Source organism: Genypterus blacodes, unplaced genomic scaffold, assembly GCF_046128005.1.
Source record: "Genypterus blacodes isolate CSIRO-AG114 ecotype Tasmania unplaced genomic scaffold, CSIRO-AGI_Gbla_v1 ptg000030l_1, whole genome shotgun sequence".
Taxonomy (NCBI): domain Eukaryota; kingdom Metazoa; phylum Chordata; class Actinopteri; order Ophidiiformes; family Ophidiidae; genus Genypterus; species Genypterus blacodes.
This window is the reverse complement of record NW_027466843.1, coordinates 3,987,568-4,001,900: the sequence shown is the minus strand read 5'-3', so window position 1 is coordinate 4,001,900 and position 14,333 is coordinate 3,987,568. Positions and strand designations below refer to the sequence as shown.

General features: G+C 42.0%; 1 protein-coding gene across 1 annotated transcript in view; it reads right to left on the bottom strand.

Annotated features, from left to right (window-relative positions):
- Nucleotides 1-14,333, bottom strand: part of rptor (regulatory associated protein of MTOR, complex 1) — a 140,387-nt gene that overhangs the window by 15,363 nt on the left and 110,691 nt on the right. The window contains 7 exon segments of the mRNA XM_076145405.1: nucleotides 2,770-2,871; nucleotides 4,251-4,375; nucleotides 4,887-5,001; nucleotides 6,999-7,104; nucleotides 10,382-10,489; nucleotides 10,976-11,153; nucleotides 11,881-11,984. Of these exon segments, the coding sequence (XP_076001520.1) occupies nucleotides 2,770-2,871; nucleotides 4,251-4,375; nucleotides 4,887-5,001; nucleotides 6,999-7,104; nucleotides 10,382-10,489; nucleotides 10,976-11,153; nucleotides 11,881-11,984 (838 nt within the window).

The following is a 14,333-nucleotide window of genomic DNA, read 5'->3' as shown; positions in this document are numbered from 1 at the left end:
CACTAACATCATCAGCTGATATTGGCTTATTGCTGGTATGTTGGTATTAGCAAATGGAGTATGCAAACAGAAACTGCAGCACATAAATGTTTGATAGGCTGCAGTTATATTTGTATTGATCCACTGTGCTTATGTTTATATTTATAGTTCTGAGGTATATTAATGGAATAATGCATTGATTGTGTAGTTATTTTATATTGACCGTTACTGTAATCTCTGACAATTAGGTTTATTGTTTGCTGCTTTAAATATACTTTGATGACCCTGTTAATATCAAAATTTGAGAGATCTGTGCCAAAATGTTGATGAGTTTATATAAAAGGTAATCATCCAAATTTTAAACATTCATATCACTATCACATTTTTAAAGATACAGTCACAGAATGTGTGTGAGACGGAGAAGACGACGTAGACGGAGAGACAGGAGCAACACAGACTGAAGTGAAGCTCTTGAGTGGAACTTCAGTGTGTGGAGTGTGTGTTTACATTGAACCTGGTGTGTCAACTGGTGTCAGAAAGCAGCGCCTACACAGCTACACCTACATCCAGGATAACAAGCACACCATTAAATGCTGCGGCTCGCTGTGGGAGATTCCTCTGGAGAGGACGCGTGTGTCAGGGTGAGCGCACACACACACACACACACACACACACACACACACACACACACACACACACACACACACACACACACACACACACACACACACACACACACACACACGCTAGTTAAGTGTGTTCCCTCTGTGCAGGTCCCCAATGGAACTCTGGTGACTGTGCTTAATAATGATGGAAACACACACACACACACATGTGCACGCAGCTAACTAGTGAGCCCGTCACTCACCCTGCCACCCAGCTCTCGTCTTTTTGCTACCAATTAGCGAAATACTTCTTATTTTCCAAGAAATATCCCAAAGTTGTCACGCACACACACAAAGCTGCTGTCTCATGGCGTCATGCTAACACTGTATCATAGATGACAGCTCATTGTTGAACTATGTCTTAAAAAAGTGTGGCACTCACTGCAGAATATTCCGCCAAACAATATGTTGGCATGCTACAAAACATAAATCAAACCAGGCGTCGAGAAGTTCAGCATGTATTCTGAAAAGGTACAAGCCCAAGGTTATAAGTCTGTAGCCGCGCTCGCAACCGCGTGTCACTGCTGTGTCAAACACAGAACGCAAGCCAGTGAATTGATAGCGATACCTTATCGTCAATGAATCCCCATAGGTGGTGTTTTCAAAGAGATTGTGTCCGAAAACAGGGACGTCTGTTCAACCACACCATTTGTCTCTACAGTCCTCTGTCCTCCGCACTTCATTCATTCAAATTAGTTAGCTAGCTAGCCATAAATAGCACAGGCCAGCCAGTTAACATAAGCTATCCTCACCGATTTTGTAGAATGTGCGGCACGGGGAGTGTGCTGCTCTAAATGAATATGGAACTAGAATAAAAGGAAGGTCTGCCACTTAAGAGGGCCAGGAGGCTTTGAAGGACGCTGATTGTGAACATTTCGGTCACAAAGTCTTTCTGTCACAAGCATTTTTGTTCATTGTTCAAAACATTCAAACGGTTCAAAACAGCCACTCAAGTCTCGTTGTTTGGCGGATGGATCATGTTGGTAAAATGCAGCAAATGTCTTAATGTATGTTTAAAATTCCAAACTATCACTTTAAAACAGGAGTCTGTGTCTTTTGTGAGTGTTAACCACAATACCATTGTTGCAAACAGATTCTTAATGTGTTGTTATATTCTTATAGCGTACTTTAATTTAAGCAGTTTTGACGTGGAACTCAAAGTAATGGCGGCACTCAGCTCCCCTGCATGTTGATAGATGACAATTTTCAAATCAGACAATTCCTTATGGGATCAGTGTTCCACTAAAACAAATTTGAGGTTGAAAGGAATCAGCAAATATGTCGATAAGAGTTGTAGTTATAAAATTGTTTTGCAAATGTGTGGGTAAGATTTAGTACAAAATCCCTACACACACTGTGTTCGCATGACAGTGAAGTTACAAACAAGAACTCAAACTACAAGTGTGGAGTTTTGCCAGAACTTTATGCCTGAACGGACAGGCTGATGACTGTCCAATCAGGAGGTCAAGTAGAACTGCACAATCATTGTCCTGTCCACTGTGAATGCCCATGGTGCCTTCAGGGCTTGGGACTATAAAATGTGTATTTATAGCCAATCATTGTCTGCAACAAAGCAAGTGCAGGGCCAAGATGGAGGAAATAACTTCACTTGTTGTGGACAGGACAATGCCTGGTGATGAATGCATTTTTGATTCATACAATGTGCTGTATGATTTAATCGCCTTAAATAATAACTGCTTTTGTCGCTCACGTCCTGTAACTGCTTTTTGCAAGCTACTTATTTCAGGCTCTGAAATGTCAGAAAGGGACGTTTACAATTTGTCTTAATCCCACAGATCCTTGTAAGCTTGACTAGACGCTTTAATAGTATCATCACTTTTTCAGTCCAAATAGCTAACACGCTTCAGTACCGTGGAATCAAAACCATTATTAAAAAAAAGAATAAAAAGGGCCCCGCCCCTGAAAATGTCAACAAGATAAAACATGGAGGGAAACACAGGAAAAAAGAGCCTAAACATCTAGAAGGTGTGAGGTTGTGATTTTGAGAAGTGAAGACGGTAGGTAAGTGGGTGAGCAACACCGGGAAGTACTTTGGGAATATGGTGGAGGGGTGATAGTAAAATAGAGCATTAGTCATTACTGTGAGCGCTGGTCGAGGGCTGACCTCGGGTGGTGGGCAGCATGTCGGAGAGGCCTTGCCACGCCGTCACCATCTCCGGATTCTTCTGGTCGGCAAAGTTCTTCCAAATACGCAATGCTCCGTCATCTGGGGAAAGAAGACAGAAATCAAAAATCAACTAGGTGCAAAAGAGTGAGGGAGACAAAGGAAAGAGGCAACCCATGACATTGATGCAATATATTTACTTGATATCCCAGCTCCAGTTTTGATCATGGTATGTTGGGAGGAATCGCATTTGAACACAATTTGTCCCACAAATGTAGGTGTTGGTTATTATTTGTCCCACTCTCATCTGCTGGACCATAGTCCCAACTACACAATGTCTCTGCACCGAGGACACAAGGCAATAATTGATAATTGATGTAGCGATTCCCATTGTGGTATTTTTGGGCTCAAAGCTATTTCCCAAATCAGAGTCCACCAATTGGAGGCACTACAGAGACGTGATGTCAGTGCTGTATGGACTCCTATCAGGACGAAATGAGAATCTCAGGAAATGCTGCATGTCTATTTTCAAAAAGTCCCATACTGTAGCTTAAATGAATCAATTTGATATCATTTATTCGATTTAACATTCTGAGAGGGTTCAGTTTTCATAATTAATACTTCATAAAATTTTGAATGCAAGCATTACAAATTTAAAAAGCTTCTTCTTGGAGAACGTCTCAAGCTAGAAGAGGAGCAGGAGGAGGTCAAGCAGACGGAGCTAAACCAAAGCACACAAGTCATTTGGATTCCTGATGGATTTGGATGTGCAACACATTTCAGGAAAACCTTCAAACGGAACTGTACAATGCATGATAGGACCGTGAAAACACAACCACACACAAGTGCACAATTATAAAAAGGGTCTCTGAAGCTGAAAACACACCAATAAGCAGGTTCTGAACTCTGAAAATGATATTACAACCCATTAGAAGACTGCATTTGATTTATACTAGATATTAGAAGTTTTTATGCTGGATACTTTTATCGTGAGTGTCTCTCTTGGTAACCTTCAAAAATGACTCATAGAAACATGGCTAAATGACTTTATATTACATTTTGAAAAGATAAAATGTAAACTCATTAATCCAGAGAAGTTGCGCAAGGAGATTTGGCATTATATTACAGTATAATGCAATAAACCAAATAAATGTGTGTGTGTTAAGAAAGCACATCGCAACATTCCTCTGGGTTACAAGAATAAAGACATAGAGGCTAAATGCTTCATTCTGTTGATTAAATAGGATGACTATGTGTGTGTGTCTGTGTGAGTAGGAGTGGAGCGTTTAAGGCTGTTTTAGAATCATTGTTACAAATGAGTCGCATTGCAATTTTGTTGGGTGGGTGAGAGCTAATGACTAAACTTGATAAATTTGTACTTTTGATTTCTCCTGCAATCTTCAATGTGAACACATGCATATAGTATGTAAGTGTGTGTGTGTGTGTGTGTGTGTGTGTGTGTTTATGTGTGTGTTGTCCACCTGTTGCAGTGAGCAGCAGTGAACAGTCGTGTCCGTTCAGGTACTCCATTGCTGTGATGCGAGTGTAACGAGGGTTTCCGTTGTAGAAGTAGTCCAGCCTCTCTCCCTTCTCCCAATCCCAGAAACTGTAACAAACAGGTAAACACATACACGCACACACACATGCCCACACACACACACATACACACACAATTCCTCTGTTTGACATGATCTGTTGATTTTCAAAGCAATATCATTTTAATTTTCTAATTCAGACTGAGGCCATGTTATGCTGAAACGCTGAATCAGCAACCTCTAACTCTCTTCTTCTTGCTTTTGCTTAGTAAACTGAAAACTCCGTATTCCCTCGATTCACAGTTTGTGATGTACAGACAAAAACTCTTTTGTTGGCTAATTGCTGGTTATACTCAGTGCTTTCTCGGGTCTTTGGGCTCTTAATTTGTGTTTTAACACACACAATACCTGTGTCCAAATTGAAAGGTTGTTCTATCTTTGTTGTTGAATGACTGCACAAATAGAGGAGTCAGGATCATAAATGTTACCTGTTTACCACTTTACGCTTTCCCCTTAAAGCTTAATTAAAAAACAAAAATCCCCCTTAGCATGATGTGGCCTGAGTGTTTGCTGTGCTCTGACCAGATGCTGTCCTTGTCGGCCACAGCGATGCAGGTGTTGAAGGGGTGGAACTTCACCACAGATGGCACGCCAGGGTTGCGGTTGATGAATATTTGATCATCCAGACGGGAAACACCTTTATGAGGGGGAGGGGTGGGAGACAAAACAGGAGGTGGTGTCAAACAGGTCTGATGGTCACAGGTTTGATGTCTGCGGCAATCTGTGCACTCCAACACACAGCTGTATGGGGCGAGGCGGCACAGTCCCAGCCACTGTTGACAGGAAGTAACGTATACAAATGCGTACTGCAAGTTATACCTCGGAGTGCCGTTATTGCGTAATGCTTTTTTTCTTCTTCCCAAGTTGTAATTTTTTGAGGAAATTTGTTGTCATGGCAACAACCCGTGCTGCCTTCACCAATCTGACGGTTATCTGTGCCTGTTCTTGAGATATCCATAATGAGATGAACAATGTGGGATGAATACTCAAAGTGTATGAATTCCGAACGTTCCATTGTTTAACAGAACAAACTATACATATAATTATATATGATTGAAACGACTAAAACGCAAGAAGTATAAACATGGAGGTGCAGAAGATCATAATGCTGCGTTTGTCTGCTCTGAGAGGGAAGTACTTGCTTCTAGGTTTAATTAAGTCACATTGTACATCACAACTGGTAAACTTGTGTAGCATCAAGAATCCAGAGTTTACTGCTTGTAAATGCGATTTCCCCGGCTGTTTGATTGCAATTTCCAACTTGTGAGTCTAGTATTCCCCAATTTCCCATACCACTCAACCGCAGCATTAAATCAGGTCGAGGTGCACATTATGTGGATGCCATTACAGTTCAGGTACAGGTAGTTTGGTTTTCCTCCTCAGTTTTTCTTTAAGTTCAGCATTTACTTCAACGCTGGTTGGAGTCTTGGCTTTTTACGCTATTTTCCCCTCTTACATTCTGAGCTCTCACTTTTCCCTCTCGCTTTCTCAGTCCTCGGTTTATCTCTCCTCGCCTCTGTTTCTTCCTGCTCACCAGCCGCCTCTCCTCTCATCTCCTCTCATCTCCTTTCCATCTCCCTCTGGAGGGGGGGCGGACTGAATGAGGGCAACCCCCTACTTTTTTTCTCCTCTTATGTTCTCCCTCTGTCTCCCAAAAAGGATAAAGATAAAGGAGATAGAAGGGAATACTGTGATTAAGAGAGAAGTCACACCGAGATGGGGAGAGAGGGAGAGAGAGAAAGAGAGAGACATCTGCGTGAGCAAAGCCTCACCTCTGACGCTATTTGCTTCGTGACTGTGTGGGTGTATGTGTATGAGTGCGTGTGTAGAGGGGGGTGCAATGACGTAAGCATGTCATCTATTCTGTTTGAGCAATCTTTGGATGGGGAGTCTGTGTGTATACTGCTACTCAAGGCTCTTTAATGTAGTTTAATATAGTGTGTGTGTGTGTGTGTGTGTGTGTGAGTGAGTGTGTGTGAATGGGTAGGGGAGTCCTCTGACTCATAAATGGGGTTTCTGGAAGTGGATGATTTTCATATCCAGTGTCGTCATTGGGAATGGAGCATCCTTGTTTCTGCTTTATCCATTTATTTGCTCTAAGTGTGATGAGATGGAAATGTCTGCGATGAAGTGGTGAATTGTCCAGGGTGTACCCCGCCCCTTGCCCGATGACAGCTGAGATTGGTTCCAGCAAAAACCCTGTGACCCCCTAAGGATAAGCGGGTACAGACAATAGATGGATGGATGGATGGAGATGAAAATGTGTGCAGGCAGGAAAGGAAGTGTGTAATGTTCTTGGTCAGCGAAGTACTGCAAACTAAAGAGCTCTTGTTGGTCTGAATGGTGGATTTCAATTACCCAATCAAGCCTTGAGCGTTACATTATTGATTTGTTGACACTTTCATTCAATCAATAATCGAAGTCCACAGAATGAGGCTGTATTCCTCAGAGTGAATATTTGGATTTTTTGTGAGTAAATGTAGGTGAACATGAACTGAAACAAAATAATTCAGTTCAATACAACTACCTGCAGCCTCAGATAGTTAAAGGTAAACTGCACTGCACAGCACAGGGAGGATTCATAGCAGGGCTGCGGGGTCGGAGTGCATTACAGTGAACATGTGTGTCGCTCACCTCTCTGCGTGATGCAGCGGCTCTGTCTTCTCACCCGGGCATTTCTAAGGAACCTCCACTGCCTCTCCATTCTCACCTGACTCTCCAGGTCATGTTCCTCTGGGATCTGAGGGAGGGTGAGGAAGAAAGGGAGGAAGAGAGAGAAGCGGGAGAGGAAAGGAAATGCATCATTTAACCCAGACACTCTATCACGCGTCCACTGTCTCAAAAAATATTCCTCTTTCTGCAATGCTCTTACTTTCTATGTCTGGGTTTAAAGGTTAAAATCAGTAATGGATCAAAAGCTTTCAGTTGGATTCACTCGGTCGCTCCACCTCGAGAAAGAGCAGGAGGTTGAAACAGTAGTGTGTAAAGTATTATATAGAAGTGTGTTCAGGCACATTAGCCGTTTCAGAAGCAGAGTGCATAATGTCATTATATGAACTTGTATTTATGTCTTTCTTATTAACTGGTAGATTACAAGAGGTTACAATGGGTATGACCTAGCTGGTAAACATTAAAATTAAGCACAGTAAGAGTTTGAGATGTGGAGTTTATTCGTTGCATAAATATCAGGCTATTCCTTAAATAATACAAGGAAACAAACAAGCATATGTACACTTCAAGGTTCCCTGGCGGAGAAATCACCGTATCAAAGCATGCAGACATGAAAGTTAAAGGTTTGCATGATATTGATGCGTAGATCGCCCTAACTGCTCAACAGAAAACACATCTCGGTCTACTTTTATTACTTACCATTGCACAAATGCCAGTTACAAACCTGATCCTGTTATCAGCTGATTAAACACACACTGAGCTGTTGGTGTTTACTGAGAATCGCTTTGTTTTTTACAGACTTGGTTTTATGGCTCGATACATTGGGTCAGGTTTCTGTTGTGCTGTCTCAGGTTTCAGTGTGGGTGTGTAAACAACAGAGAGGAAATGATAATAGTGGGGGTGTGTAATTCTACTCTAAGTGTGTGTATGTGCTGGCTGCCTGTGTGTGCTTATTAAGCACATTTCTGCACTGAGGCCTCACACGCCCCCTGAATGTTAAACAGCTGTGTGTACACACACACACTGATACTGTTTCTGTGTGTTTTCCAGTCTGGGTGCTACGATAAGAAGCACAACACAGATTTTAACATTTTAACAGCTCCAAGGCAAGCTTAGAGTTAAAGAAACACAAAGACAAAAAAGGTACGAAGGCCTTCGGTTAATGTTGAGCATATATGTTGTAATGAGCATTCTGGTGAGAATTGGACTCATAACAGTACTGAAGCATAAATATTGAAGGTTTTTGTGGTGTGTACAGTATTGTGGGTCTGAAGGCCTATGAATCCCAGTTTCAGTTGACTGAAACGTGGTCCTGGGTACAACCAGAAAAACAAACAAGCCTTAGCTGAGGTGCAGATATACTAAGCAGGTAGAATGTGTTTTTGACAGTCACACCATGGTGACAGAGAGAGAGAGCAAAAGAGAGCATTGCAGGGTTGTGGTGTGGCACTGTCAGCTGCTAATGTAGAGTATAATGAGACCCTGAGGCCAACACACACAGGGTTCAGGCCAGTTGAACCTGGCCAGTATGAATTCTGTGCTTTCCCAAAAAAAAATGCAAACGAACCAAATGAACGTCTTAACCGCAATGTGCATCCAAACGCAACACATCTGTAGATGAAAAGGTTGAATACGAGCTGGTCAATACGTGCTCACATGTGCCCCATTCTGCCGCTCAGTTTTATGATGCGCATAGTTGGCGTAGTTTTGCTTGGTTGATGGCTGAAATGCCGCTTGTGAGTAGGAACAAACACCAAAGTCACTGGCACACAGTAGATTCTTCCCAGTTTGATTATCTCACTCAGAAACATTTCTGGCCAAAGAGCAGAGCAAGTGCTCTCGGCAGTTTTTTGGTTTGCTTGAACCGATTTCTGTATGAGACCAAACTGAACTATCGGTAAACACAATGAGAGTACAACTCTGGTTTAGACTACAGGCTTAAATACCACCTGAAAGTGAAGGTGTGTCTAAGTAAATGCTTCCTGCTATGCTCTCATGCTGCTGACACAGTCATATAAGCTGTACGCAGACTTTGAGGTGTACACTCCCCTTCTCCCTCACACACAGCTTTGGGTTTTATGGGAGCACTCAAAATTCTGCCAGCACAGCGATCAGATTCACGTTGCGTTCTCCACGGCCTCTTTCCCTTCCCTCTTCTACTCAGCCAATTGTCTCTTTCTGCTTTTCATCACCTTTTGTTGCCAGATCAGCTGCATGTCATTTCCTCCTATTTGTCATAACCCACAAACACACACCTCACACATCCCTCTTTCCAGTTTCACTGTTCTTTAAACACGCCTGTTTTTCCTCTCGTCTCATACTCGCCTTCCTCTTCTATTCACTTCTTGTCATTTACTTTCTTTATCTTATATTTTACTTTCATCATCTTTCCTTGTGCACTTTATCTTAATCACACTCCATTCTCTATTGTAGATATCATATTCTGCTTTTCTTGACTCTTTCTCATATCAGTCACTGTGTAAATTATAAACAAGGAATAATGATAATTATCTTTCCTTTCATATTTCCCTGAGGCTTTCTCCAATTTTGTCTTCTATTAGACGTACATGTTTGACCTTCTTCCCAACGATTCCCCCCCCCCCTTGTCTGTTGCAGAATTTGGCACCGGCTCACGCAATCTTGGCAGGATTGCTCACAGTTTGTTTTGTGTGTCAACTATAAACAGACAATCGCCTACTTTGAGGAAGTACTGCATTGCATTACAAATTCAATTATATAGACATAACTGCGTTTTATAGAACTAGAATTTGGCATCAATCGCCGCACATTGTAAAACATACTCATTTAAATTTCAGTCCGCACCCGGGAGGATGTTTGGATACGGAGCTTTCGGAGAGTTATTAATCAGCAGGACTGGACTCCTTTCAGAAATGCATTTTAAAACAGCTAGTTGGTGTCCTCAGATGGCTCCGTCACCTTTGAAGCCGTTGTAAAATGCATGACAAATGTGAAGCGGTGACACTTCCTTTAAATATTAATGTGACACCTGAAAATTACCTGTCATAAGAGGATTACGTTGTTTCCTAGCAACTACTTTTAGCGACCGTCGAAGAACAAGATCGCTCGGTGTGAGAATAAAATTGAAATATTTTTGTAATCATTGATTGAAAAGATGGATGCGGTATTTTTTCAATTCAATAACATCTAACGAGCATTTCATCAAAACGATAGCTCATCTGACTCAGCGCACTGTCATTGTAGTGAAGCACAACCTCGTGGCTTATTGCCCAATTAAAAAGTAGCCGGGAAGGAGCCATGGTGGAGACATGGACTGAAAACGGGAACAACCAAGTGAAAAGTTGCTGCAAAGACGTGGGATCTCCTACCTTCATTACAGGCTGAGCAAAGTACTTGGCGCTCCAATCACAGAGGCCCGTCTGGAGGGAGGGACTGATGTAGTTCCTGTGACCTGGTTCATCTCCGTCCTCAGCTGCCTGGATGGACACACACACAAGAAAAACCAATGTTGCATTCAGGCCACGCGTGGGAAAGTCAACAGCTTCTGTGTCCAATGGGGTTCTTTCCCTTCTGTCCAATCAATTTTCCATAGGTTCTCTGTCCACATGGTGTTCCTTCTTTGTCAGTGGGCAGACATTAAATTTCGTTTAAATATCTCAGTGTTGTCTCAAACTGTTTGTAATCAATTACTTAGTGTTTCACTAACAGCTAAACACGAAATGTAGCTGTTCTCATTGACTTTTTCTGATGTCAGATTACTGCAAAGAAGCGATTTGATTGAGGCTCATAAAGCTTTCTGTTAACTGAGGCAAACAGCAATTTGCTATGCTCTTATCAAATCTGTTGCTCTCATCGTTGTCTGACATGCGACTATAAATACTGGATTATTGACGACACCTGTATTGTGTGATCGGCAAAACCAGCACAGCACCGGTTAAGTGGAGTGGAAAATTCTGTTCTACCTGGTCAGGTCCCTTGTCGAACATCTTGCGAGTTCGGGGGAACTGGTGTGAGTGTGGTGCCTGTCCTCCCAGTGTGGGTGTGTAAGGTGGCCGTGTAGCAGGCTGGTCTCTGGCCGGAGGTTTGGGCACGTCGTTGGTCAGACTGGAGCTGCTGGTGCTGGGCATAGGAGGAGAGCCACTGTATGAGACAGAGAGAGTTTGTTTTTCATTAGGTTGAATACTTATACGTATATTCACTCAAGCAATATATTACAATATACAATATATATACAATTCTGAGAGATTGGGACATAATCTGGTTTTGTGCAAGCTGAAGTTTCTAACACAATACACTTCATGCCATGGGTGAAACACGAAGGACGTCTACAAATGCTGAATATTAGGGGTTCAAATATGGAACCTTGTGGGACTCCAGCTACAAGTTTACACAATGCTGATGAGCACAAAATGGAATCAAAGTGTTAGCTCGTACTCCATTTAGTGAGAGTTTTTTCTTTTACCTTTACCCATTTCAAAGGAAAATGTATTCCTTTTCAAAGGTGCTTCATTTATCTGATGAATGTACAGACAGTCCCCAAATTAAGAACGTCCCGTACTTATGTAGCATCCTTTGTTAAGCCAATTATTATTTATGAAATCGAGTTACATAAAATGATTTGTACTAAGCAAGGGGCAGACCACATCGCGCCTAAGTGAAGAACTCATTAAAAACCTGGGCACTGCCTGAATTTACTAATTATTTTACGGCTACAGACTAGATTAACATACTGATACTGCTTATGTTTAAAATTCATCAATAACACAGCACTCTTAAAGGCACCATTTTTTTTACTTTTAACACTATAGAAGTGTGTGTATGTACTGTATGTGTGTGTGGGTGTGCATGTGATGCTGTCCTTCCTCACCCAGCCTGGTGGATGTGCGTGCCCTTGCTAGTGGGGCTTGCCGGAGCCGACTGGGTGAGGGATCCAGAGTCCAGGATTCTCTGAGGCCTCGCGTTTACCGTTGCCTGCAATGGAAAAGAAATTGATAGAGTAAAGAAACGGGAAAGCTTTGGTGGAGCCTCAAATATCCAGGTGTTATTATACGAGCCAGAGGAAGTGAAAGAGAGGGAGTGGGACAAAATGTGAGAGTAACATGTTAATGGAGGGAGTCAGACGCTTGAGAGACATCCAGGATGAGATAGAAATGAAACACAGTAACCGAGAACTAGACACTATTTCTCACTGTAGTGGTTCGTCAAAAGTGGAGGACTTCACAAAGTTTGCCTAAATTTCCCGAACTTTATCTCATTAACCAGACGAGGCAATATAGCCTCTTCATTGCAAGCTGTCTGATGAGTTCTCACAAGGGAGGGGTAAACTTAATAAAGACAATAGAGCCAAAGCACAATCACCGATGAATAGCAGAGCTGTTGTTTACTAGTGGAGGAAAAAACAGTGTGCGGCATAAATCCAGTTAACGCAGGCAAACACATTTTACTACCTAGAATTGCCTTTGATTTGATATCTATGCTAATTAGAAATTGCGGCAAGTGTCTTTTCTGTGTGTGTGTGTGAGTGAGTGTCTAAAAGGTGGAGAGGGAGAGAGATAGATGATTTGTTCAGGAGTCTAGGAGTTTGTTAGAAGTTTATGTGAAGAAGTTTATGTGTGGCTATAAACATCCCATCTACGGCTTTAGTGAGGGCGGAAAGACATCGACTATTTGGGTTTGCTGTTAATGCTTAATTAAGTAGCACTTGGAAATGAAACAAAACAGCAGTAAAAAAAACAGGGCTTATGATCCAAATAGGTCTGTTGCTAATCGTGCTATTATGGCACAACAAGAACAATTTGACAAGAGAATAATAAGCAGGTAAATGCACGAATCTTGTGAGAAGGTGGTGTGAGTGCACGAGAAAAGAGTGTCAAGCGGTTAAAGTATGAAGATCAAAGGGCTGCTGTGTATCACCAGAGTACGTGCAGAGAAACGACACGTTTCTAAAGGCGGAACAGAGCCCAGCGCTGCTTCTCCCCACTACTTAATCCTTTTTGACACATTTGATGCTCATTTGAGAAGAGAAAACTCGCCTTCAATTCCAAATGAAAGTAACTTCAAAGAGAAAATTGGCAGCACAGTGAAGCAGCAGTTACGCAGTCTGTCCAGCATCAAATAGTCGCAGGTTTGAGTTCTTATGTATTATGTAGCGGTTATGTAAAGTACTGTGAATAGCCTTTGTGTCTGAATGTAATTGTGCCAATTACAGCTGTCATCCTGCCATTCTCTCAACTGTCCGTTTCCATTAACAGCCAGTTATTGTACCCAAGTTCTTCATCCGAGTCTTTGGCTGCTCAGAGCTACAAGACAATTAGTGACATCACTAGGAACACATTCACTTTTCATCAAGCTCTGGTAATGTATATGTAGAGAACGGAATTTGATGAAAAGTGACGACGTAGTGAACACGTTTGATAAAACGTAGAGCAAATGTGTAATAGTTCACAGGGGGCAGTTTGATTTATAGCCAAATACAGACGTGCCTCTAATGCACTACAAAGCAGAAAATAAAAAATGTTGTCTGGATGAAAAATGGAACAGCAACTATCGGGAGACAAGGCTGAGTTGTTCGCAAATTGTAAAAATGTTTTATCCTTTTGGAATAATGATTTTCTCACAAAACGTCAACGCAATTCTTCCATTCTTCCAACTAATTTGACCTGAAGGCGGGACGACCAGAAGTTATTAGGCGTCATCCTCTATGTGATCGTAGTTTTGATTTGACCAAATTTTGATTGAAGACGCAAAAGAAGTGCTGGAGAAACTGAAATTGCTGATTCGTGAAGACGCTGGAGGAAATGTTTGGATATCCTTAAAATGCTTCCATTAGTGGTTGACATGTTTCATTGTGGACCAAAGTGCTGGTTTGACTTCCTCACCATCCCCACAGCCATTGCCTCTAAACATGCTGCAAGCTCATCAGTTACAAGAAAGCAACTTTATTATGCAACACGTTCATGGATTATTCATCAACATTCGCACATTATCAACATGTGGTGAGCAAACATGCCAACACATCGGTCCTTCTGGTGCCGATGAGCTTGGCAGAAAGTCACACACATAAATCCACCAGCATAGCAGCACATGGAGGTAATGTGTCGCTCTGCACTGGGAAACAGCCTGCTCTCCTCCTCATCTGTTTCCTCTCACATTCTTGATTGTTAATTGGCTGGAAAGTGAGTGATTTCAGCAAACAAATTAGCGGGTTTATGCAGGCTAGGCTATCAGAAAAGCTCTGGTAAGGTGCAAGTATGAAAGCTGATGACAGCTCAGAAAAACGGAAGCTCAGCCTCCCCCTGAATGTGCCTGTTTAATTATTGA